This window comes from Prionailurus viverrinus, chromosome A3 (assembly GCF_022837055.1).
Source record: "Prionailurus viverrinus isolate Anna chromosome A3, UM_Priviv_1.0, whole genome shotgun sequence".
NCBI classification, from domain to species: Eukaryota; Metazoa; Chordata; class Mammalia; order Carnivora; family Felidae; genus Prionailurus; species Prionailurus viverrinus.
Window position 1 is genome coordinate 14,042,284 of NC_062563.1, and position 27,072 is coordinate 14,069,355.

Below are 27,072 nucleotides of genomic sequence, written 5' to 3' on the forward strand. Positions count from 1 at the left end.
GCCGTCGCGTCCCTTTGCCTTTCCGCGTAGACACAGCTGTCTGCTGGGATCCCCATCGTGGCCACGGCAGGTCAATGGATCAAGTCTTAGGCCTGGACGCAATGTCAACGGCGCTGCCATTTCGTCGAAGCCATCGCTGAAGCATGGGCACGGCCTGATGGCAGTGCTTTCTGAATCTTTTCAAGGGCAGCCCTGCATTTTCAGGCCTTTTAATGAAGTGGCACCTGCTGGCTCCGGCCAGCTGTGGGGTCGCACTGCCCTCTGGTGGTCACCGGCAGGCATAGCTTCACCAGCGCTGAGCTGGCACCGACCGGGGCTGAAAGCGCCGTGGGGAGACTGACTGGTCAGGAATCCGGACAGCGGTGGAATGTGGGTAGAGGCCGGGAAGGGCGCGAGGGAGCCTTCTGGGGACCTGGAAACCTCTTCCGTCTTGTCTGAGTGGTGGTTACCCGGTGTGATCCTAGGTAACAATGCATCAAGACGCACGCTTGAGTTTTGTGCGGGAAACTGTGTGTGTAGGTTATACAATGAAATTTAAACGTCTCCTTTAAGTTTATGAGGAACCCAGTTGTTTTTGACCGGACACCCTACCTCCATCCTTCTCTCTCCAAACCATCCGTGCCCCCCCCCCCCCGCCCCCACCCCCAGTAGCCAGGGTGATTTTTTAAAAATGTAAATCAGCTCAGGCCACTCTCCTGATTAGAACTCTCGGGTGTGTTCTCATCGGATTGAGAATCAAATGCCAACTCCAGTAAAACTCCAAATTCAGAACCAAAAGGATCCAACCACACCCGCCGGGGCCTTACCTGCCCACCCCATGACCTTTGTCCTCAGCTCCAGTCTTTCCGGGTTCCCCTTGTTTCCCTCCAGGTCCGAGGCTTTGCTTGCCCGCAAGCTGTGTACTTCCTGTGTCTCCCCCTGGAGTGCTTTCCCTGGATTTTCTCACCATCCAGGACTGAGCTCCAGGGCCACCTGCTCGGATGTGGCCACAGCACCCCCCACACCTTTCTGGTTACTCTGCTGCATCACCCCAAGGCTTCCTTCTGGACTCCAGCGAGCGTCTGAGGAGGAGAGAAACCCCCATCGCTGACCCTGCAACCCCACCCCGGGTATTCTGAAAGTCACAGAAAGTCTCAACCCACAGAAAGACCCTCAGTGTTTACCCCCTGGACAAGAGGCTGCTTTTTGGACCCTAAATGTTTCACTGGACAGATCCTGTGATCTCTTTTTTATTTTATTGTTTTAATGTTTATTTACTCCTGGAGAGAGAGAGAGAGAGAGAGAGAATATGTGAGTGGGGGAGGGGCAGAGATAGAGGGAGACACAGAATTCGAAGCAGGCTCCAGGCTCTGAGCTGGCAGCCCAGAGCCCGATGAGGGGCTCGAACTCACGAACCGTGAGACTATGACCTGGGCCAAAGTCAGACGCTTAACTGAGCCACCCAGGCGCGTCTCGATCTTTAAGACAGTCTTATAGTAACTGATTCACAGCATGAAATATATAAATAAGGCACTCTGCCCCTTACCCGTATGTCTGATAGTCCCTACGGGTCGCTTTTTATAAATTTCTTATATCTTCTTCCCGAGTTTCTTTCTGCCAATATGATCATGCAGGTTTCACTTTTTCCTCATTTTTACACAAAAAGTGCCGCGTGCCATTCTGAAACTGGCCCTTCGTACTTCTGTGTTCACGAGATCTTCCCAAACGGATCCATAGGAATATTCTTGTTCTTTTTCGTGGTTGCACGGTACTCCATTATGCGGCCATATTGTAATCTAACCCCGTTCACCACTGATGGGTATTTGGGTTGTTTTCATTCTTTGCTATTCCCAACAGTGTTGTAGAAAATAAGTCTGTATGGAGTTTTCACACCTACGTAGATATAGCTGTAGATAAATTCTCAGAAGCGGAATTGCTAAGATTTACAAGTTGGATAAATATTGCCGACTTCCCCTCTTTAGGAGTTGTGCAAAGTGCCAGTTTCAGCTCCACCAGCAGCGTCCGAAGGGCCCACAGCTCCTAGGAGTCCTACAGTTTCCAAACTTTGGTCAATCTGATGTGGAAAATGGCATCTCAACGTATGAGTGAAATTGACCCTCTTTTAGTTAAGTCATTAGAAAAAGTGTTTGTTTGCTTATTTATTTGTTTATTAGAAAGTGCGAGCAGGGGAGGGGCAGAAAGAGGGGGAGAGAGAATCCCAAGCAGGCTCCACACTGTCAGCACAGAGCCTGACGCGGGGCTCAACCTCACCAACTGTGAGATCGTGACTTCAGCCAAAATCAAGAATCAGACGCTTAAACAACTGAGCCACCCAGGTGTCCCACTGCCAGTGAATTTTAGATGCTTGGTTAATAACTGATGAAAAAAATACTCTGCTCCAGCTATTGGTAATGTGAACGATTGATTTCCTGAGTAGAAATCTGAGCCCATGTGATATCCTACTACTGTTACTAACAGTATTATGTGCTATATAAGTTGGGATGCTTTTGGTTGCAAATAACTAAGGAAGAACCAACTCAAAATATTTAAGCCACAAGGACATTTGTTAACTCACATAATACATTAAACCAAGCTTCCCAAAACAAGTGGCCTTTTAGGAACTAATGCTGTATCAATGGAAATCTGCCCTAGGCATGTGGACTATTGCCTATAAATGAAACCAAATTAAAGAGTCCAAGGATGGAGAGAAAAGACTGGATTAAAAATTTTAAAGCCATTTTTCGAGTTCTGCATTTGGGATGGGAGTGTGGGGGGTGACTGAGGTCGCGCATCCCGAAACTTGTCAGTCAAGGAAGCCAGAGAGTTCTGTTTTGTGTTTTGTTTAAACCCCTTTGTTGTGTTTTTGTCCTTTGCAACTGAAAGGAATCCCAATGGCGGCCCTCTGATTTCTAAAACCCTTGGATAGGCAGATACCTTCAGCCTCAGAGGTTGACCTGAGGACTTTGTTGGGTCTCTGTCCTTATACTGGGCTGTCAGGAGGTTCTGGAGTCATGTCCAGACTTCTGGGAGGCCAAGGGCTTTTGTTTGTGAGTGCTGTATAGTCCAGTTACTCTAAGATTGTTCTCAAGAGCTGCAAGATACTGCTGGGGAAACAGTGAAGATAGCCTGGGGCCAATGAATCTTAGGTATCCACCACCCACCCATCCATCCATCCCCCATCTGACCATCCATCTGTCTATCCATCCATCTATCCATCTGTCCATCCATCCATCTACCATCCGTCCATCCATCCCCCATCTGACCATCCATCTATCTATCCATCCATCCATCCATCCATCTACCATCCGTCCATCCATCCATCCATCCATCTATCCCCCATCTGACCATCCGTCTCTCCATCCATCTATCCATCCATCCATCCATCTACCATCCATCCCCCATCTGACCATCCATCTGTCTATCCATCCATCCATCCATCTATCCATCCATCCATCTAGCATCTGTCTGTCCATCCATCCATCCCCCATCTGACCATCCATCTGTCCATCCATCCATCCATCCATCTACCCATCCATCCCCCATCTGACCATCCATCTATCCATCCATCTATCCATCTGTCCATCCATCCATCTACCATCCGTCCATCCATGCCCCATCTGACCATCCATCTATCTATCCATCCATCCATCCATCCATCCATCTACCATCCGTCCATCCATCCATCCATCCCCCATCTGACCATCTGTCTCTCCATCCATCTATCCATCCGTCCATCCATCTACCATCCATCCCCCATCTAACCATCCATCTGTCTATCCATCCATCTACCATCCGTCAATCCATCCATCCATCCATCCATCCCCCATCTGACCATCTGTCCATCCATCCATCTATCCATCCATCCGTCTACCATCCATCCATCCATCCCCCATCTGACCATCCATCTGTCTATCCATCCATCTATCCACCCGTCCATCCATCCATCCATCTATCCATCCATCATTCAACTTTCAATAAATGCTGTACCTGTGTCAGGCTCTTATGGGCACTGAGTATACCGAATGAGGAAGATGCTGTCCTTGACCACTGGGAGCCCTGAGTCCTCTAGAATTCAGGCTAACACACTTACCTTACAGACTGTGGCCTCCCAGTTTCCCTCAGACCCAGCCTTGGACATTTAGTCACAACAGCAGAAAAGTAGTTGACCACCTAGGTGGTTAATGTCAGGATTAAGGGGCAGGTCTATCTGTGTCACCCAAACATCTTCCTGTGGGGATGGCTCGAAGTCTACTAAAGCCTATTAAAACAGACGTAATGGAGGCCTTAAGAAGAGTGGTCATAAAGTAGCGACACCCTACCCCACTTCAAAATGTAAACGTGGGTTTATTTAATGCCTTTTATCCGTCACAAAGTACCGCCGCCTCCCCAGGGTCCCCTCCCCCTAGAAAACAAGATGGCAGCATAAGGCACGTGCACTGTCCACATGACGTCAGGTTAGGTCCTTAGAAACAAAGATAAGCAACCGTCTTCCCATCAGCCCCGAATCGCCTCCCTCACCAATTGTTCAAGGAATGATTGTCCCCCCAAAGCACAACTTGGAGCCGAGAGCGCTTCAGTTAGAGCTGCACGGCTCCGCATGCCAGTTTAGAAAACCAAGCCCAGCCAACGACTAAGAAAACCGACAACACAGGCACGAGAGCGTAATACCGGAGTAGTGAGATCAGTCCATAAATTAAAAAGGAAAAGTAGAACCCAAGCCCGTCCCCCTCCTCACCGCCAGCCCGCCCCCAAATCAGCAATAAGTCGCTTTTGTTCCGTTGAGTCTTGTGGAGAAGCCCAGACTCCCAGCCAGCCCTTTCCTCCAAAGTTAAATATCCCCAAGCCCCTGCCGGGCGCTCTGCGTCTCAGGACCCACGTGGACTGCGAGGACGGCTTCTGAGACGGTCGCCAGGCACGTCCCCTCGGCCGCGGGGCCCGCGCCCGGGGTCCGGCATCTGGCGAGGAGGCGGGGGAGGCGAGGGCCCCGGGTGGGTGGGAGGCACCCGGGGTGGCAGGTGGCGAGGCCGGGGGTCCTGCTATAGATACTCCAGCTCCAGGGCGTGCCGCAGCGCCTCCAGGTCGGCGTGGCAGGATATCCGCCAGAAGGGCATGTTGTGCTGGAACAGAAGGAACACAGGACGCCAGCCGCTGGGTTATGGCCCTGCCCGGCGCCTCCCGCCGGCCACCCCCTCCCTGTGCCCACAGCTGGAGCCCGACGAGAAGTCCACCCATGTCAGCGTGGCCCGTGGGTGTTTCCCGAGCCAGGAGGCAGACCCCCTGTCTGGCCAGGGTCCACCGGTCCGGCCACGGTCTCTGTTCCCCTCGAGGCCCGTGCTGCCTGGGATACTATCTGATGCTCTGCCCTCCCCCGGGACCGGCGTGGCCTTCGGTGGTGCGCTGACCCGGAAAGAAGTCACGCAGTGACAAAGCCGTCCTTCTTAGAACACTGGCCTTGATCCTGCTACTTCACGATCAGAGTCTCCACCGGTGCTCCTGCGACTTTCACCCCTCCCTGACATGTGCTAATCTCCATCTAAACTGACCGAGCAGGTCCCAGCGAGACCGCCTGTGATACCCAGGGTTTTAAATAATAGTCTGTTAGGGGCACCCGGGGGGCTCAGTTAAGCGTCCAACGTCGGTGCAGGTCATGATCTCACGGTTCATGGGTTCGAGCCCCGCGTCGGGCTCTGTGCCGACAGCTCAGAGCCTGGAGCCTGCTTTGGATTCTGTCTCTCTCTCTCTCTGCCCCTCCCCTGCTCGCACTCTCTCTCTGTCTCTCCAAAATGAATAAACGTTAAAACAAAATCAAATAATAGTCTCTTAAATCTACCGTTGCGGAGTCAGACCCTGGGCTAGGGCTCTGTGTTTACTGCTCCCTGAAGCCGCCCAAGCCCACAAAAAACCTGGAGGCAAAAACACAAGCACCTTTTGCAAGTGGGGGAGGAGAAAGAAAAAAAAATGGATTTAACCGAAGTTCAATCACCGGCAAGCCAGAACTAATTAGCATCATAATCACCGTCATCACAGAATCATTAACATCTGTCCCGTGCCAGGCACCGTGCTGAACGTGTCACACGCATCACCTCCTTGAACCAGGTCACTGATCTCTGAGAGAGGCACCCTGTCTTGTGTTACAGATGAGGAGACTGAGCCACAGAGATGTTATGTCAGGCTCGGAGGAGAAGGCCGGGTACGTTTTTATCGCTGGACAATTTAATCATTGGCTAAAGTTGTTGCCTGCCCAACGCCCCCTCTCCTTTCTTGCTTCCGGAACCCCGAATTTGGCAGCACTGTGCCCAGGCCTAGGGGATGAGTTATGATTTCTAAGCAAGCTGTGGCAATGCCAGGCCTTGTTTGCCAGTGATGTGTCCTGTATCCCTCCTGACTTGTGACCCACTGAAAGCCCAGGAGGAAGGGGCGAGGGGCTTCTGGGAAAGGTTTTCCTCCAGGATTAGAGAGTGGCACCGGAGAAGAGACTTTCCTCCTTACTTTCCCATCCTATTTGGATGGTGTCACGTTGGCATGTGATGTCTGGAGCTGTGGCAGCCATTTTGAGATCACGAGGCAACAAATCAGAAACGAAAAAAGCCAAAGATGGTTAGAAAGGCAGAGCAAGATGATAGGGATGCTTGGCGAAAAATAAGCTGGGGCATCTACTTCTAAGGTTGTTAGGTGAGCAAGTGTTTAACTCGTCATTACATGGGCTTTCTGCTACCTGCAGCTAAGAGATTCTGAGCGTCCTCCAGACAGCCATTGGCCTTAAATTATTTACAAAGAGAACAGATGGTGCTTGATGAACATCTGGATGCACGGAGTCCTGCCCTCTGAGATTCTACATCCACAGGCTAGAAACTATACAGGCATCCTGTTGGGTCCTGGAACCCATCAAATCCTTCCCTGCCTCTGGGGACTCTGCACGTATCACTCTGCGAATTCTTTATATCATTGTTGATCTTTACCTTTCTCGACTGTGGCAGGTGGAATAATAGCCCCCCAAAGATGTCCATCCAGGTCCCAATCCCCAGAACCCGTGAATATGTGACCTCACACGGCAAAAGGGACTTTGCAGATGTGATTAAGTGAAGGATCTTGAGACGGGGAGAGCATCCCGAAGGCGGGGTCTCTGATTGTCCACTGCTGTGCCCTCCCTGGAGCCTCCTGCAGGGGTGGCGCACGCACACACAGGGTTCTCGCTGGAGCCACAGATAAGAAATCCAGAGGCACGAAATGACCAAGATGGTTTTGTCTTGTGAGCACTGTGATGGAGATAGAGCAGGGAGGCAGGGCAGAGAGCAGCTGGGGGAGGACATCTATTCTGATAGCTGGGTCAAGAAAGGCCTCTCTAGGGAGTGACACTTAAGCAGGCAAGGATGTGCAAACCTGTGTGTTTGGGTAGTCAAGGCAGAAGACAAAGCCAGTGCAAAGGCCCTGAGGTGAGTTGGGGCTTGGAATGTCACATCCACTACTGCATTGCGTGGCTCCTGGCACATAGTAGGTGCTCAAGAAACACACACAGGAGTGAAGAGGAGGGAGGGGGGAAGTGGCAAGGTGAGTTTCTCTAAGTCCTCAGTGAACACATCCTTTTTTCTTTCGCTCAAAGGAAGCAGAACACCACCCATCACGGGCAGCAGATGCCATTTCTTTAATGCCTTCCTGTTGCCCCAGCTCCCCGACCCCCTCCTCACCTCAGCCAAACCTTCCCTTCTCTGCAAAGATGGATTTTGGTTCCTGCCCGGCCAATCCTGTCTCCCCTTAAACAGTGTAATTCATTTTTCTGGGACGAAATGAGCAAAGGGGGAAGAGAACGTCTCGGCCACCTCGATCCCAGCCCTAGAACGCAGGTGGATTTATCACTCGTGGAGAGGTGGAGACAAATGACCCACTAAAATGGAGATATTAACAACCCTGTCAGCCCGAACAGTCACAGCCCCTTGTCCGGTCGCCGTATTTCACGCTGCTCGGGTGTCCGGCAGCCTGGGCTAATGACTCCCATCCATCAGGCCGGGAGAGTGGCTGGTGCACAGCGCTGCTCGCTAATGGGCTGGGGCTGCTGCTTTAGACACTGGCGGAGGTTTTCGGGGGGAGCTCAGTATACAGCGGTGTGTGTGCCCTCTCACTCTTGTGTGACCAGCTGGGGGGTGGGGAGTGCTCGAAACTCCTAGGCCCACCCCCTTCCCGCTTGGCATCTGGAGCAAAACACACATCCGCTGGCGTGTACAGCTGTGTGACCTTAGGTGCGTTCATTAACCTCTCTGGGTCTCAGATACGTCCTCTGTAAACTGAAGCAAACGCTACCCACTTTGCAGGGAGGGTTGAAGATTAAGTTAAACGATGAGGTCAGTAATCAGGAGGCGTGGGTAAGGGCACGGGGTTAGGCCAGGTGCCGCGAGGTGCCGGTCACAGCCCTGCCACAGGCCCGTGGCGACGGAGACTGCCAGCGGCCTCCATCATCCGTTCCCCCCCTTCTCTCGCAGAAGCGGCCTCCTTTTTTCTTAGTGAGGGGACTGGGTGGCTGAGAACAAACGCTGCATCTCCCAGCGGGCTCCGGAGCCAGGTGGGATCACGTGATTCAGATCCGGCCAATGGGACGCGAGCAGCGTGGGGTCCCCCGGGACCGCCCGCGCCCTTCGGGGGAAGAGGCATCCTCCCCGGTCGCCGCAGTGTGGACGTGGGCGGTGGCAAGAGCAGCACCGGAAATGGCAGAGCAACAACACGGAAGGAGCCCGGGTCCCGGAAGCCTGTGGATGTTTTTACGGGACCGAGGGAGCGGCCTCTCTACTGTGTACCCTGCTGCCGGGCGTCTCCGGCCACCCCAGCCCCGCTCCAGGCACCGGCCCTGCTGAGATGCTCCCGCCCAGTCCCTGCTGGGGACCCCCCACCCCCTCCTCCTCCGCAGGTCGCAGCAAAGTGCTTCTCCCATGGGCTCGGAGCAAGCAAACGAGAGATTTGGGTGAGTTTTCACAATTATGTGCAAACGAGCATTCGTATTTTCTCTCTCTCCCCTGGCTCCCCCGGAGAGAGAAGCTCTCCTGAGTTTCTAAAGGTTGTGTTATCTTTCCTCCCCCACCCCACTGCCGTGTGCAGAATAATAACAGAGCTTCGGGCTGGTGAGAACTCACTATGCATGGTTCCTCTGCTCAGCCCTGGGTGCAGATTCCCAGCAGCTGTTCCAGATAAGGAAAGGCAGCTCAGAGAGGGGGCGTCATCTGCCGAAGGCCACACAGCCGAAAACGGCAGAGCTAGGATTTAGGGTAGACTATGCACTCCCCGTCACAATCTTTCTGTGGGAGCAGGGCTGGCGGGAGGGTGAGGCCAGGGAGGTGCTTGGCCCAGCCCAGGAAGGTGAGCCCAGACTAGCTGTTCTCAAAGGAGGAAAAGCCTGCCCTCTAGGGGTCAGTGCGGAAGTTTCCGGAGGTGTGAATTTTGACCCCCCTAATGGTCTGGGGGCACTGCGGGGGCGGGGGGGGGGCGCACGTGTCCGACCCCCTTTCACACACCTTGGACCTGACTTTGGAGATTTTCGAATGTGCTATCAGATATTCAAGCAAGGAGAAACCCGTACGTAATCACTGGACCCCACGTTTTGCAGGTCACATATAAACACAGAGTAGCTTGCGCATGCTCTCAAGCAAACCTGAATTTCTTTTTTTTTTTTTTTTCAACGTTTATCTATTTTTGGGACAGAGAGAGACAGAGCATGAACGGGGGAGGGGCAGAGAGAGAGAGGGAGACACAGAATCGGAAACAGGCTCCAGGCTCTGAGCCATCAGCCCAGAGCCCGACGCGGGGCTCGAACTCCCGGACCGCGAGATCGTGACCTGGCTGAAGTCGGACGCTTAACCGACTGCGCCACCCAGGCACCCCCAAACCTGAATTTCCAGAACTGCAATGGGTACATCAAAGGAAACCTGTATTTTGTTCTATTCGGAATCTTTCCATGAGTTAGTTGCTCAGCAGTTTGGAGAAAGCGCGTGAGGACAGCAGCACCCGACCTGGTGGTGAGCGGTCGAGACTGCACCCCTGTGTCCCTCTGCGTTTGCCGGGTCGCACCCACAGCCACGGCACTTATGGGCACAAGCATTGGGATTGTGTGCCCGAACATTTACATACCGAAGCACACGGTAAAGTGAGCACATAATAACTTGCCCTTTATTTCTGTCCGATGACATCGGACCTTGGCCTTTTGGACACTATGGTTATATCGTCCATTAGCATTTCATTTCTAGAGAGAAAGGGCTCATTTCAGAACCTTTACTGCTTACTCTGTCCTAACAAACCCTCTCTGATTGTGAGAAGGCGGGAAAGTGTCAGGACCTCCACGGAGGGCCCTGTCGTCCTCTGGGTGACGGCCGGATGGCAGGCAAGGGGTGCCAGGACCACAGGCCTAAGCTGGTTCTCCAGTCCAACTGTGATAGAAGCAAAACTTTATTTTGATCACGGTCACATGCTTAGGGCAGACTTCTCAGGTCTGAGCTTGGAGAGAGGGCGCTAGAGACACTGACGGTGGATCGTCTCATCACACAGACCATGCTCTTGACCTGGCACAGCGTTTCTGGAACAGCACTCACGCGTGGTAATATTCATGTGATCCATGCTACTGCTTTGGTCATTTCTTGTGTATCACCTCTATCACGATTGATTAGTTACTTAACATTTTTCTCTCTAAATGAATTCATTTTTTAAAAATTTATTTATCGGGGGTGGGGGGGGGGCATGGGAGCAGAGGAGGGGCAGAGAGAGGAAGAGAGAGAGAATGCCAAGCGGGCTCTGCACTGTCAGCGCACAGCGCGCCGTGGGACTCCATCCCATGTGAGATCATGACCTGAGCTGGAATCAAGTCGGATGCCCAACTGACTGAGCCACCCGGGCACCCCTAAATCAATCCATTTTTAAAGTTAAAGAAATCTGCTTTAAAAAGGAGAGCTCAGGGGGCGCCTGGGTGGCTCAGTCGGTTTGGCTCAGGGCTGCCTTCCCTCTGAGATCTACTTGGCTCACTAGCTCTCCTCCTCTTGTCTTTGCTCTCCTGTCACCCCCAGCACGAGGCCTACCTTGACCACACTTGCGACCTGTCCCGCCCCCACGGTCCCTTGGTCCCTTCGCAGTCCCTGCTTTAGTCTTCTCCAAAGCTCTGGCCACCCGCCTCACACACATGCCTGCCCCCAGGCTGTGAGCTGAGGGAGGGGTGAGAGCCTGCCCCTTCTGCTCACCGCAGGCTCCCCAGCGACCGTGACAGCTGCGGGCACACGGTGGCGGAGGCCCAGCTAATGGAGCTTGCGCACTAGCTGGAGGGTCCGCCTCCAAGCCACCCCTCACACAGGCCCCGAGCAACGAATATGGACGGGGCGCGGAGGTAGTTGCTGGACGGACCAGAGAGGTAGCTGATCAGGGAATTCTTCCCTCACAAGTGCGGCTGAAGCCTGAGGCCTAAAGGTGGAGTCCGGAGGGGCTGGGAAGGGGAGGAACCTTGCAGGTGGGGGTGGGGGGGCTTCTAGCTCCGCCCCCGGCCCCCTTTCCTGGGACCCCAGGGGCCCTCCCTCTCTTTTCAGGCTTTGTCCACTAAGACCCCGAACGTTTCTGCATTTCCCTGGAATCCGTCGCTGGGGAGGGAAGGGGGAAACCAGGTCCTCCCAATTAAGCTCTGTGACATTAACGATCCACTTCCCAGGCCTCTGGGTGGGGGGCGGCAGGCTCTCTGGGATGCTGTTGACAGGTCCAGACCCAGGGCTTTGGCAGCTGTTTCTTTTCCAACAGCAGGGCTGCGGCCACCAGAGCCCCCTGCCCCTCTCCTCACGGGCCCGAGATCACAAATGCAGGATTTTCTTTTTCATTAGCTTAATGCTGTCTTTATTAACTGGGAAGGGTTCCTGGAACATATGATCAGTGAGTATGAAGTAAAGCGCACACACGTGCACCAGCCCCCCACCAGCCTGCCCTGACAGAGCGTCTCCGGGCTCCCGAGCAGTTGTCCCAGAAAAAATCCAGGGCTACCAGGGGCGGCAGCCAAAGGCACCGAGGGGGATTTGCAGAAGGAAATTACTCAGGATGCTTCTGCGATTGCAAACGGGAGGGGGCCTGGGAGCTAAGAGCCTGGGAAGGAGGGGACCCAGCCTTTGCCTGGGAAGTGGAGGAAATCTGGGTAAAGGGCCCTGCGGCCGAGAGGCGGACGAGGTACCTTTTTTGCCCCCTGCTCCTCTTCGACGCCGTCACCGATCACGATGTAGACGGCTTTTCTGCCGAATCTCTGCATTATCCTCTCGAAACAGCTCTCCTTCCCTGCACGCACAAGAGGGAAAGAGAGAGAAGACGCTGGGGACCCAGCACTGTGGCGACTCGTAATCGCTAAGGAAGTGCTTGCGGCCGCGGCGACAGACTTGGGCCTCAGGGCGACTCCCCTGCCCGTGTTTTCCTTGCTACCCGGTGAGGACCACCTCTTTGTAGTTTCCTTCCGCCCAGCTGCGTGGGCAGCCGCAGCTGGACTCGGATCTTAGCTCATCCTGATGTGTGAGCAAGTGCAGAAGAGTAAGGAGAACAGCATGACTAAAAGTAGCCGCACTCACTGGATTGTCTGTATCCCAAGCACTCTGCTGAGTGCTTCCTACAGCAGGATTTCCCAGCCTCGGCGGTGCTGGCACGTGGGGCTGGGTAACTCTGTGCTGGGGGTGCTGCCCCGATCGTTGTGATGTGCAGCAGCTTCCCCGGTAGCACCTCCTCCCGTTGGAAAACGAAAAATGTCTCCAGATGTTGCCAAATATCTCCTGGGAGGCAAACTGCTTCCCCCCCCCCCCGTTTGGGAACCACTGACTTAACATTATTCATTTACTATGATGGCAATCCTTATGAAATTGCAATCAATGGAATTCCCGTTTTAGAGATAAAGAAACTGAGGCCCGTGAAGTGCCTTGAAAAGGACTGGAGGAGTAGTGCCAGTAGTAGCGATAACAATAATAATAATAATAATAAAACTGTTATGTTTGAGCACTTGTGCTCCGCGGGGAACTGCTGGATGTTGTGCACGCACGATTCCCCTTTGTCCTATGCTGAGAGGTATTTTGATCATCCAGTTTTTTACAGACAGAGAAGCTGAGGCACAGAGAGGTCAAGTCACTTGCCTGGGACACCCAGCTAGCAAGCACAGAGTCCGGGATTTGAACCCAGGCTGCCTGCCCCGGTTGCTTGAGCTCCGAGCCGCTCTCTTATCCTGCTCTAGGTAGGACTCAGCTCTGCGGCAGACCGTTAATCCCTCTGTGCCTGCTTTCTCCTCTGTGGGAGCAGAGGCCGGGTGCAGAGCTGTGAATCACAACTGTGAGTTAACAGAATGACGTTACCACCGTGCAGTGCCTCTCCCTACAGCAGGTGGAGCCCATTCTCCACCCCGCTGATACTGGGTCGGCCACGTGACTTGCTCTGACCAACACCCGAATGCTCGGGACCTGCCACGGGAAATGCGTGTGGGTAGTGTGGCTTGGCCCCCTTCACGTCTGCCATCGGTCATGAGACGAACGTACCCCTGATGGCCGCTGGTCCCACAGTGAGGGCGCATATGGAACAGAGCGGAACCCGGAGGCAAGCTTAGTGGGGCCACAGCAGACGCCCCGGACCCATGAGTGAGAAATCCACACTGCGAGCCACTGAGCGTTTGTTATGCGGCATCATCAGAGCAGAAACCTGACCGTTGGGAAAAAATAATGCTTTTCAAGTTAAAACAGGGAGCTGGAGGCCACATTTCTGTGCGGTCTCCACCTGGATCACCCTCAGCTCGTTGACCTTCAGGCTCCCCAGGTGGGAAGCAAGTGGCTAAAACATTTCCCCGATGGGATTTAATGCCTCTGACGTGGAAACAGAGCCGATGGGCGGGACAAACATTTTAGACGCGTCTGGGTTACAGATTCCTTTTGTGCAAAATCTACAGGAAAAAGATGCTGTTACATGAAACCTGGCTTTAAAACTTCTATCACAGGATGCTCATCTGGCCACTGGCTGGATCGTTTGTTCATGAATCGTCTCTTGACATGACCAGAATTTCTCGAATACTCCAGAACTACCATTAACAGTTAGGACCAAATCTGGGAATCACTGTTAGGTAATCTTGAAAAAAATCAACTCACACTTCTATTTTTACTTAAACGAATTCATTTAAATACAGAATGGAATCACTACACACACACACACACACACACACACACACACACACACACATTTTTTTTTACAGTTGAATTGTGCCTTTAGCATTCTTTTTTTGAAGTTGATATTTCTTTTATCATTTAAAAATACATAGTATATATATACTTTTAAATTAAAATCCATGTTAGTTAACATATAGTGTAATAATGGTTTCAGGAGTAGAATGTAGCGATTCATCACTTACATATAACACCCAGTGCTCATCCCAGCAAGCGCCCTCCTCAATGCCCTTCACCCGTTTAGCCCATCTCCCCACCTAGCTCCCTTCCAGAAACCCTCAGTTTGTTCTCTGTATTTAACAATGGCTTTCAGTTTGCCTCCCTTTCTGCTTTTATCTTATTTTTCCTTCCCTTCCCCTATGTTTTGTTTCTTAAATTCCACATAGGAGTGAAATCATATGGTATTTGTCTTTCTCTGACTTATTTAGCTTAGCATAATACATTCTAATTCCACCTACATAGTTGCAAATGGCAAGATTTCATTCTTTTTGATAGCTGAGTAATATTCCACTGTGTGTGTGTGTGTGTGTGTGTGTGTATACACATACACTCCATCATATATATACAAACCACGTCTTCTTTATCCATTCACCAGTCAATGGACATTGACTTTGGCTATTGTCGATACTGCTGCTATAAACATTGGGGTGCACGTGCCCCTCTGAATCAGCATTTTCGTGTCCTTTGGATAAATACCTAGTAGTGCAACTGCTGGGTCATAGGGTAGTTCTGTTTTTAATTTTTTCAGCTGCATTATTTTGCAACAGCCAGAACATGGAAGCAACCAAGCGTCCATTGACAGATGAGTAGATACAAAAAATGTCATATGTACATGGAACGGATTACGGACTATTAGCCTTAAGAAGGAAGGGAATCTGACACCTACCACCACCACATGGAAATGACCCTTGAGGACAGTATGCTAAGTGAAACAAGCCAATCGCAAAAAGACAAGTATCATATGATTCCACTTATACGAGGAGTCACATTCGCAGAGACAGAAAATAGAAGGGTGGTCGCCAGGGGCTGAGAGCAGGGAGGAGTGGGGAGTTGCTGTTCAATGCAGATCGAGCTTTGGTTCTACAAGATGGAAAGGGTTCTGGAGATGGATGGTGGGGACGGTTATAACAACAATGTGAATGTGGTTAATACCACTGAACTGCATAAAAATGGTTAAGATAGTAAATTGTATGTGTATTTTCCCATAATTAAAGATAAAAATATTTAATTTTGTTTATTTTTTTAATGTTAATTTAGTTTTGAGAGAGAGAGCGAGAGCGAGAGTGAGCATGAGCAGGGGAGGGGCAGAGAGAGAGAGGGAGACACAGAATCCAAAGCAGGCTCCAGGCTCTGAGCAGTCAGCACAGAGCCCGACGCGGGGCTCGAACCCACGGACGGTGAGATCACAACCTGAACCGAAGTCAGACGCTCAACTGCCTGAGCGACCCTGGCACCTCATGATAAAAAATATTTTAAAAAGAGGTTCTAACTAAGCCGCCAAGGCACACGAGTAGACTGTGCTGAAAGAAAATGACAGGCTCACCAGGTCCCGTTGCAGAGGCTCTAATGGCCACCTGGGGCCTGACGTCCAGGATTTTAAAATCGAAAGGCACTTTTCCGTAACGTTCAGATCTAGAACTCCACTAAAGGCAAAAACTGCTCTGGGAAAATTGCTTCCGAAGTATACTATATATATTTTTTTTCCACAGAAGAAAACAAAGGTAAAAATTTCTAATTAAAAACGTCTTGGGGTGCCTGGGTGGCTCAGTCAGTTAAGAGTCTGACTTGATTTCAGCTCTGGTCATAATCTCACGGTTCATGAGATTAAGCTCCATGTGGGGCTCTTTGCTGTGACTCACACACATGTGCACGCTCTCTCTCTCAAAATAAATAAACTTAAAAAAAAGTCTTAACTAACTAGATTTATTTTGTATTATTATACAGTTTTAGGTCATGGAAGAAGACCCCCCTCCCCAAGAAAACCAATATGACTTGCCCTGATGATAAATGATGCTGTTAATTTCTAGTTATTAAATTCTTTTATCTGATGGAAGCTCTAAGCCTAAGGCTTGTTCTCTGCTAATATTGGAGATTTTCAAGTCTTTTGTTTTTATTTTAATTAAATTAAAAAAAGATTTTTTTAACGTTTATTTTTGAGAGAGAGAGAGAGAGAGCACGAGCGAGCGCATGTGCGTGCTAGTGGGGGAGGGGCAGAGAGAGAGGGAGACAGAATCCGAAGCAGGCTCCTGGCTCTGAGCCATCATCACAGAGTCTGACGTGGGGCTCGAACTCAAGGACCATGAGATCATGAGCTGAACCAGAGGAGGATGCCCAACCGAGTGAGCCACCCAGGTGCCCCAGAGATTTTCAAGTATTAAGAGAGGTGTTAAAGCAGGAGAACACTAAATTGAGACTCTCTCCTGAAAAGAGAATTAAAAAAAACCCAAACATTTTCTCTCTGTGTGGTTCAAGGTTAGATTTAGGATTATTTGGTGGCTTGTAACCACCTAAAATTAAAATCACAGCCTGTGCCATGCTGTGGTGAGGACTGTTTCCCTCTTAGTAACATAATTCCATGACATGGCGCTTAGCTATGGACTACATTTCCCAGCCTCCCTTGCAAACAGTCATGGCCATGTGACTAAGCTGGGGCCAACAGGAGGTGAGTAGAAGTACAGTGTATCTCTTTCCTTCCTCTATGCACACTCCCTCCCCCCACCCAAGCCAGAATGACAATGTGGTAGGATTCTGATTTGACCACACACATGAGAATAAACCCACGGGGGATGGTGGAAAAATAAGATGGGAACGACCTGGGATTCTGTGTGAGTTTCAGGACAGAGCTGCCCCACTAGACTGGATCACTCGTCTCTGGTCTGTTGACACGTGAGGGAGAAATACGCTTTGATTCTGATGTCAGCCCGTGTATTTGGGGGTGTATTCGTTACAGCAGCTTTGCAGGTATCCTAACTAACACACACACTTTAGAATATGGTCCTAACCAACTCCTTTGGAGGCTGAGGTTGAAGCGCGTGGTTTGTGGGATTGTTCTGGGGATCTGAGTCATGGCCCTGGACAAGGAAGTTCTTTAGCTTTCCTAGTGCCGTTTTCCTTAAGCCTTTCACACGAGGGATGGAGAGCTAACCTCACCCACCCTCTGTGCATCACCCCGAGGTCTGGGTTCTCCCTACCTGTCTTGGTTGCACTGTAGATGTTCTCAATAGGAAACACGGAGCCCAGTCCATACAGCAGGACTTTGGCCAGGGCAGGAATTAGTTGAGTGGTGGTGACCAGCACGTTGACACAATTGGGCCTGAGGACGGAGAAAAAGACCGTGGGTCAGAACACCAAGGTAGAGCTGGGCCAGGCCTGGTCACCCGGCAGCCTGAGCCTGGAGTCGGCAGGCATTCTGGTGGGGTTTGGGAGCTCTGGCTAAGTCATGTTCAGGTGAGAGTGGGGCCCAAAGATCTTTCAGCTGTTCCTCTCCTTTAAGCCTGAGGCTGCCTGGCACACTGAAACACGAGTGCAATATTTTTATTTAGAAAAACGTGTCCGGCGGGGCCTGCACTTGAGCAGCTGCAGCTGCCTATCGGTGATGTAGAGTTAATGTGGACAACGGGGAGTGGTGAGGGCTGGGGTGAACTGGGGAGCACCTACCAGTTCTGAGATTTTTACAGAATCCAGAAACCGGGAGCCATGGATTACTTTCCCATCTTGGGGCCAGAGTGCGTGTCAAACAAGACGCATCAGCGGGATGGAGCCGGCGGCCATTTTGTGACCATTTGTGTGTGGCGTCGCGAGATTTTGGGATGCTATAGCACAGACGGTAATTTGTCCTCTGGCCCAGGTGATCTTATTTAGGGGCAAGAGGCAACTTACTGGGAGGCCCAGAATGAAACTGGACGCTCCTTACCTCGTAAGTGCCAGATGATCTGCGGTCTACTATAAGATGGTTTTTAGAGGGTGTTGTGACTGGTGGGTGTTGTGGGCAAGAGTGGATGGGACAAGATGGACCTATGTACAAATGTTCGGGCTCTGCTGGACCCTGGTAAGTCTCCGTAGCTATCTGCTCAACTACGGTACAAGGTGTCCCTGGTGTCTGATAATACCTCCGCTTTATCAAATGTCTGGAAAGCCTGCAAATGAGAATTTGGAGAGTCCAGTTCTCCCAAGTGTGGAAATGGAGGAGCCACCACCCTCAAATCGGGGAACGTTCAGGGGCGCAAAGGAAAAAGGGGGCTCCCACCTACCGGGAATTGATGAGGTTGAGCGCCTTTAGAGAGTGGGTCAGCCAGAGGTCGGTCAGAGCCTCCAGCTCGGCTCTGAGCTGTAGCCAAGTCTCTCTTTTGGGAGCTCCTATCAAGCCTATGGACAAGGGAAAAAAAGATGGGCTAGTTATTATTTTAGAAGTCTGGGCGGTAGTGGTTAGGGAAGGGGAGTGTAGCTACTGGTTCTCTGGGTTTCAAATCAGATGACACCCAAGGTCAACTTTAATCCAGTGATTTTAATCTTATTTTGGGATTGATGGGTCAATCAACCCATCTACTGATTGATCCATTCATCCACCCATCCACCCATCCGCCCTCCCATCCTTCCAGCCCTCCCTCTGCCCTCCTGTCCATCCATCCATCCATCCATCCATCCATCCCTCTGTCCATCCCTCCCTCCCTCCCTCCCTCTCTCCCTCCCTCCCTCCATCCATCCATCCCTCTGTCCATCCATCCATCTATCCATCCCTCTGTCCATCCATCCATCCCTCTGCCCATCCATCCATCCATCCATCTATCCATCCCTCTGTCCATCCATCCATCCATCCATCCATCCATCCCTCTGTCCATCCATCCATCCATCCCTCTGTCCATCCATCCATCCATCCCTCTGTCCATCCATCCATCCATCCCTCTGTCCCTCCCTCCCTCCCTCCCTCCCTCCCTCCCTCCCTCCCTCCATCCCTCTGTCCATCCATCCATCTATCCATCCCTCTGTCCATCCATCCATCCATCCCTCTGCCCATCCATCCATCCATCCATCCCTCTGTCCATCCATCCATCCATCCCTCCGTCCATCCATCCATCCATCCATCCATCCCTCTGTCCATCCATCCATCCATCCCTCTGTCCATCCATCCCTCCGTCCATCCATCCATCCATCCATCCATCCCTCTGTCCATCCATCCATCCATCCCTCTGTCCATCCATCCATCTATCCATCCATCCATCCCTCCATCCATCCATCCATCCATCCATCCATCCATCTAACCAAGACTTCAGGAGTGCCCTCTGTGTGCTCAGTATTGTAATAGGCACTGCATACACAGATGAACAAAAAATGCAGATGATTGAGTTCATACTGTTATTAGTGGAGACAAAAAATGGATAAGGAAATAAAAATGACTAACATTTATTGAGTGCTTACTATGTGTAGGGTCCTGGGCTCTTAACATGATTTATTTCGTTCATCTTCACAGTGACCCTAGAGGGGGACCCTCTTTTTATTTATTTATTTATTTATTTATTAAAAAAAAATTTTTTTTTTCAACGTTTATTTATTTTTGGGACAGAGAGAGACAGAGCATGAACGGGGGGGGGGGGCAGAGAGAGAGGGAGACACAGAATCAGAAACAGGCTCCAGGCTCTGAGCCATCAGCCCAGAGCCTGACGCGGGGCTCGAACTGCGGGACCGCGAGATCGTGACCTGGCTGAAGTCGGACGCTTAACCGACTGTGCCACCCAGGCGCCCCTCTTTTTATTTATTTTTAATGGAGATATAATTGACATATAACATTGTGTAAATCAGGTAAAGAAACTGAGGCTGTGTGAGGTTGACGGACTTGCTCACTGCAGGGAGGACATAATGGAGACAGGTTTGGCAGCCAGGCGGCAGACCTCCAGAGCCCACCTTACGGTGTTTCTAAACCTGATCATCATCCTGTCAGTCGTCGAGGCCCTTAAGATGAAGTTCGGACTCCACAGTCCACGTGCCTGCGAGGTTGCCAATCTCCCCTCTCGCCATTGCCCTGAGGTCCTTCCATTCCCGTCCTGGTGGCCTCCTCTTTGTCCCCTGGAACATCAAGTCTGTTCCTGTCTCAGGACCTTTGCACACCTCGTTTCAGAACCTGGACCACACCTTCCCTTTTTGCGTAAATACTTCACACTCAATTCCAGCGTCCTTTCTTCTGGAAGGCTTATCCCGGTCAGCTCTATGTTATACTCTGCCAACACACTGCACTTCTTCTTTACAGCACTTGGCACAGGTATAACTCAAAACACATCTGTGTGATTACGTGTTCCACGTCTGCTTCAGCCATTATGCCGTCTGCTCCGTGAGGGCAGGGACCAAGCCGGCTTCGTTCAGCACCATGGTACCAGCCCCTGGGAGGTACTGTATGGCAGGGGCTGGTGCATGGTTGGTGCTGAACCAGGGAGAATGCACTCGGTGGGACAGGAATGCTTCAGGTGGCCCCTGGCTTTCCTTTCTCTCTGTACCTTCCCCATGGCCCCTTAGCTGGGGCACTTGATAACAATGCAAACTCTCAGGGGCGCGGTGCCGTATGTTTCGCAAGAGGCTTCCCCCAGGTGCTGTCATGGGTAGCCAGCCCGTCAACCACTCCGACTTGGCACCTGCTAGGAAGCATGCTTCAAGCTTCTGTCTGCCTGCCCCCTACCTGGGGCTTTGCCTCAGACTTGCTCTCCTTCCCCGGACACGTGTGACATTTAAGAAGTGCTCACGGGGCGCCTGGGTGGCTCAGTCGGTTGAGCGGCCGACTTCAGCTCAGGTCACGATCTCGCGGTCTGTGAGTTCGAGCCCCGCGTCGGGCTCTGTGCTGACAGCTCAGAGCCTGGAGCCTGTTTCGGATTCTGTGTCTCCCTCTCTCTGACCCTCCCCCGTTCATGCTCTGTCTCTCTCTGTCTCAAAAATAAATAAACGTTAAAAAAAAAAAATTTATAAAAAAAAAAAAAAGTGCTCACAGTGCGGCGGCCCTGTTCTGAGGGTCTCCCGCATGTCAATTCACACGATCCTGACATTTATCCCATGAGTTGGGCCGTGTCATCATTCCCATCTTACACATGAGGAAACTGAGTCACAGAGGGGTTAAGTAACCTGCTGGGGGGTACAACAGGATGTGGTAGAGGGAGGTGTGAAATCAGGCAAAGGCCTCTCTCTGAACCCAGCCCCTGCCTCCTGGAGACTGACTGGTTAATCTTTTTTTAATGTTTATTTATTTTTGAGATGGGGGGCGGGGAGGAAGCAGAGAGAGAGGGAGGCACAGAATCCCAAGCAGGCTCTAGGCTCTGAGCTGTCAGCATGGAGCCGACACGGGGGCTCGAACTCAAGAACCGCAAAATCATGATCTGAGCTGAAGTCGGATGCTGAATGGACTGAGCCCCCCAGGCGCCCCTTGTTAAGCATTTTTCTATCTTCACCCTGTATCTTGCAGATGTCTCTCTTCTGAGCACAACTTCCAAAACCCTTGGGCTCCTGGGTGTGTGGTGAGCCCCAGGCTGGGGGCTGCGGCCCTCCCCAGGCTAGTTCTGTGATGTGGGAACAGCTGGGGGGAGGTAAGGGGGAGTAACATGCAGAGACTGGAGGTGGGTGGGGGGAGGAAGGGAGGGCTGCCCACGGTGGCCCCTACTGGCCGACTCCACCCATCTCCCCTATTCCAAGCACACCTGCTCCCCTCTTCTCTCCATGTAGGGGTGGGTGAGCAAGCAGGGCTGACTCTGCCGCTCTCTGCTTCCCTCTCACAGTCCACAGACTTGGGTGTGAGAGGCCACGGAGTGTGGGCAGAGGTGGTGAGGCAGTCGGCCTGGCACTCCGTTGTGGTGGCTCTGCCACTTGGGCTGTGTGACGCTGGGCAGGTTACTTAACGTCTCTGATCTCAGTTTCCACCTTTACACAACATGGAGGACAAAAGCACTTACCTTATGGGGGTCTCGTAAAGAGCAAATAAGATATTAGATGACAAGCCCTCATCACAGAGCCTGGCATACAGTAAGCGCTCAGCAAACGTTAGCTGTTGCCAGAACTGCATTAGGACTGCAGCCACGGACGAGACAGAAAATCCGTCCCAAAAAACCGACAGTCCGTCTGGAGAAAGCAGAAGGCAGAGAAGAATTCGAAAAACTCCCAAGCAAAACTGAAAGGAACTAAGGACAAATGCTCCCATTTTCTGAGTGCCCCCATCTAACAGGCACAGAGTCATGACTTTTGTGCCCATTAACAACAGACGTTCCCATAACCCAGGGAGACAGAATTAGTTTTATCCCCAGTTCTCAGATTTAGATGCCAAGGCTCAGGGAGGTAGCTAGAAAGTGGAGGCATTGGGACGGGAAGTAGGTTCTGTGCAGTTTGAGACCCTAAATTCTTTCCAGGACTCTTTCTGGGGCTGGGGGAGGGCGCCCTAGACACTCTGGGGGCCTCGGGGTATATGGCAACACTATCGGCTGCCTGCTCAGACCTCTTCCCTTTATGGGCCAGCGGTTGGTTCCACACACTGTGACAATCGAAACGCCCCGAATACCTTCTTGGGGAGAGTCAGCACCACCTCCTGTTAAGAGCTACTGGCCTAGAGAATTCTAGAAATAGTGATCTAGCGCTTGCCCAAAGCTGCGTCCAGACTTCTTGTTCAGCGTGATAACCAATGGTCTCTTGCTACTGACCCTGGTGGCTGTCCCCTTGACTGCACATCTGAGCCTGAATTCGGGCTGCAGCCACGAAAGTCAGAACCGGGGGCACCTGGTGGCTCAGTCGGTTCAGTGTCCAACTCTTGACTCTGGCTCGAGTCATGACGTCACGGCCGTGAGATGGAACCTGGAGTCGGGGCCTCCTTGGGATTCTCTCTCTGTCTTTCTCTCTCAACAAGGAAAGAAAACCAGACCTGGAAATGCCTCCGGTGGTTCCAATATGAGAACCAGTGGCCTCCAGTCCGTCTCCAGCTTCAATGTTTCCACAAATTACTTGGGGATCTTGTTCAAAATGCAGATTCTGACTCAGTCGTCTAGAGTAGGGCCTGAGAGTCTGACGTCCAAGGTGACCGGCCATCTGAGCCGCAAGCGCCAAGCCACCGGCCCTCCAGCTCCAGCGAGTGACAAGTGTCGCCCGGAGCGCGTGATGGAAGCAGAGGGCCGGCCCACCCCAGCCTCAGACTCAGCAGGTCCGAGGAGGGCCCGAGACGCTGAGGTCCAGCACGTCTCCGGGTGCTGCTGGTGCCGGGACCACACTTCGTGAAGACGTGCGGTGAGGCCACCCCACCCCCACCCCCAGTGGTCATGTGATCCTGGGCAGGCGGCGTCATCTGTTCTCAGCTTCCTCCCCGTCAAGGTGAGATGTAGTGTCCTCTCCCGGGGGGGGGGGGGCGCCCCCCCCCCCCCCGCGGAACGCACTAGGGAGGCCCCGTTCACGCGCAAGGGGCCGCGGCCGTCCTTGACCCTGCCTGGGCCCCGGCCGCGTCCTGAGCACGGGCAGACCCCCCCTTCCCTCCCTCCCTCCCTCCCCCCCCCGCCCCGCACGGCGCGGCCGGCCCTCCCCCGGCCCACTCACCACCGACGTTGTTCTTGTACGTGTTGTACATCTCCTTCACCCGCCGGTAGCGGAAGGCCAGCTTCCTCATCCAGTCCACGCCGCCGTGGACGCCGGAGCCCAGGCACAGGTTGGCTCCGGGGGCCGAGCTGTGGAAGCCGTCGGCGGAGAAGTTGTACGTGCTGCGAGACGGGGCGAGAGCTGCGGTCAGTGTGCGAGGGTGGGGGGGAGGGGCTCCTGGCCGGGGGACCGCGGGCCCCACGGCCCCCCGAGGCCCCTGCGTGCAGTGGCCACGCTAGGAAACCCCCCCCCCCCCTTCTGCCGCCAGAAGGGAAGTCCAAACTATGGTTGTGGCCGGTTCATCCTGAGAGAAGAGTCTGGAAGAAAACACGTTAGCTCCCGCTACTCCGAGCCCCAAATCTGTGCTGTCTCGCGCCCCCTGTAAGGCCCGACTGCTAACCCCTCCTTCCCACTCTGGGAGCATCTCCCTGTCTTTCCACGGAAGTACCATATTCTAGTTTTTTAAAGTTTATTTTTATTTTTGAGAGAGCATGTGAACAGGGGAGGAACAGAGAGAGGAGACACAGAATCCGAAGCAGGCTCCAGGCCCTGAGCTGTCAGCACAGAGCCCGACGCGGGGCTCGAACTCACGGAGCGCGAGATCATGACCTGAGCCAAAGTCAGATGCTTCACCAAATGAGCCACCCAGGCACCCTTTAGTTTTTTTGGGCTTGTTAAATTAGGCAGAGTTGATTGCTGGCTTTGCAGATGCGATCCTCCGCCCGGAATGAAGCATGCTGGCCTAGCGAGTTCCACGTGTGGACGGGGGAGGAGCCAGGGTGTCACAGAAAGTTAAGGACAGAAGTGGCAGCTGGGAGCCCAGACGGGAAAGTGGGGGCCGCTCCCCACCTGCAGCAACCAGCACGTGAGGACGAAAACCCCCGTCTTCTCTCCCTCTGTCAGAAGCTCTGCTGGAGGTTCGCAAAATCATACCATCGCAGGGAAAAACCACAGCGTGACAAGGGACACATGTATAGTATGACCCAAAGCTTAAAAAATGAGTCTCTTTCTAGAAAAGAAAGAACAGGTCAGTGTGACGCCACAGCTGTCTCAGGCTGTGCGTTTGGCTGACGTTTTTCCTCTTTGCACTATGTTGCTGTTTCTAGATTTTCTGTGATGAGCTGAAGAGCGGAGAGAGAAAGGTATTTTATTTTTTAGCAAGACGCGCTGCGGCACGGGTGAGGCGACACTTGGAAACCGTATCTTGCGCACGTCTGGTACTTCAATGCCGCTGCTGCGGCAGAGGTCAAAGGGCATTTGAAGAGCACGAGGGGCCGGGTCGTTCTCCCTGTGGGGTGTCTGTGGTGTGCACAGCCAGAGCATGGCACGATGTCACATGCTGCTGTTCTGTGCCTGGGACTCAGCCTTCCTTGAGCGGAAGCCTGTGGAAGCCACAGAAACGCCTGGGATGAACGTCTCGGACTCATCAGCTAATTTCACCTTGGGGACTTCCTGGGGCACGCGGGCCAGGCGACTTAATCCAAAAGGCCTCGAATATAGACTCTGGCGTTCTCCACAGCACAGTGTGTGAAAAGCCAGAAAGAGTGCCCACAGGTTCATATGAACACACACACACACACACACCCCTGTCATTTGTCACGGACATTTCTGCGAGTGTGACTGTGTGTAACATTGGAAGCAAGGAAGTCATGATGTCAGGAAGCGGTTGGTTCGAGACGGTGAGAATACGGGTGAGTATAGTTCCTTCTCAAATGTACAAAAGCCCGTGGAGAACATGGTCTGACCTAATAACCCGTTCGGACAAAAACGTTCTCTTTCCCACGAAAGATGTGAATGGCTTCATTACACAGAATGAATGTTTGTTGCTTCTTCTCCCTTTCAGCCCCCCTTGGGTGGTGATGACCAGGGGTTAAAGATGAATGAAATACACCCAACTGGCAAAAGGGGGCCGACAACATCCAACCACGGGAGCAGGGGAGCCACGTGTCGGGGACTCACTCGTGCGGGGCGCTTTTCCAGCACGCAGGCAAGCCGGTGAGAAGCGGGAGAAATGACTTTACCCCGTCACCTCCCCTCGTTTCCAGAAGCCGCCCTTCAATTGCCACGTGGTCCTTCCTCTTCTTTACTGCAAACATTCCCTTCTTGCTAGATAATTTCTCCTTCTTCTTTCTCAGAAACGTTATTTTCCGCCAACCTCATTTCCATTTTCTCTTTAACCGTCTGTGGAAGAACAGCCTTCGACCCCTCCGGGGTCGTTCCTGCCCGTTCGATGGCCAGAGCGGTGGGAGCCGCAGGCCAGAGTCCAGTGGTGGGCGGAGCACTGCGGTCCTCACCAGGGAGCCACCGAACAGGCACCGAGGGCAGCTGTGCGCCTCCCGACCCGTCTGCAGCGAACTCTGGAGCCAGGGCAGCCCGTACCCCCAGAAGTTCCTCCTCGGTCACAGCCCTTCCAGCAGCGACCTGCTCTTCCTTCTCGATCTCTTCAGAAGTCTCTGTAGGAGCCGAGATCAGGCATGGCCTCCGCGGGTGGTCACGGGAGACGGTGCCACGAACGTGCAGGCTTTCTGGGGCCTCACCGGGCCCGCCACGTGAGCCCCCTTGTTGCTGGATGCGGTGGCATGTCCACAGGGCTCAGGGGAGGGTCTGTCACACACACAGCAACGGCAGGCAGGTTAGCACCTCTCGAGGCTACTGATCCCAGGGCTGACCACCGTGAGAGGTGGGCGGGCGGTCAACCCTGGGATCAGTAGCCGCCAGAAGGTGTAGCTCCCCGAAGCTGCCCGGATCTGGTCAGGGAAGGTTCCAGAAGGGAGGCGGCCAGCGACAGGACCGGACCCCGCAGTGGCAGCACACTTCAGCACAGCATCCCCGGGGGCTAGGACACCGACATCAGCCGGGTCTTCAGTGGCCACCACGTGACGAGCTGTCAACAGAGCCTCTTCCGCGTTTCTTCAGATTTCTGATGTACGTGCCAATGCCAATACCTTTCCTTCCGTGGATCGCTGTTCTGTTGGGAAGTCGAGGTTGTGCCACCGAAGTGGGTTCCTGCTGTAAGAAATCTGGGGACACCCTCCTGCTTCACTGGCAAGACATCAAGGACTCCGGACATCACAAAGGTTTTCAAGTTACGACGGGAAGCCAGGGCACCGCCTTACGGACCCCTCGCTGGGTAGTGTGGGAAGACCAGATAACTTAGTCTTGAAAAAGAACATTGGCTAAGAACTCAGAGGAAACCCTGGGGAGATGCCTGGATGTTCCGCCACGAGGTGGAGGGCAGGGCAGGGCGTCCCTGAATCCTGCACCCCCCCCCCCCCGCCCTTACCAGCTGTGTGAGGTTCGGCAAGTTACTTAATCTCTCTGTGCCTCCTATTCC

At 52.8% G+C, this 27,072-nt stretch overlaps 1 protein-coding gene across 3 annotated transcripts in view; it reads right to left on the minus strand.

The window, feature by feature from the left end:
- Positions 1–4,347: 4,347 nt before the first annotated feature.
- EYA2 (EYA transcriptional coactivator and phosphatase 2) overlaps positions 4,348–27,072 on the minus strand; it is a 267,325-nt gene continuing 244,600 nt past the window's right edge. For all 3 annotated transcript variants that reach the window (XM_047852863.1, XM_047852864.1, XM_047852865.1), the window contains 5 exons: positions 23,700–23,860; positions 18,410–18,524; positions 17,351–17,472; positions 12,152–12,252; positions 4,348–5,096 (listed from right to left, as the gene is read on the minus strand). In XM_047852863.1, the coding sequence (XP_047708819.1) occupies positions 5,016–5,096; positions 12,152–12,252; positions 17,351–17,472; positions 18,410–18,524; positions 23,700–23,860 (580 nt within the window). In that variant the 3' untranslated portion in view covers positions 4,348–5,015. The remainder of the gene's footprint in view (positions 5,097–12,151; positions 12,253–17,350; positions 17,473–18,409; positions 18,525–23,699; positions 23,861–27,072) is intronic.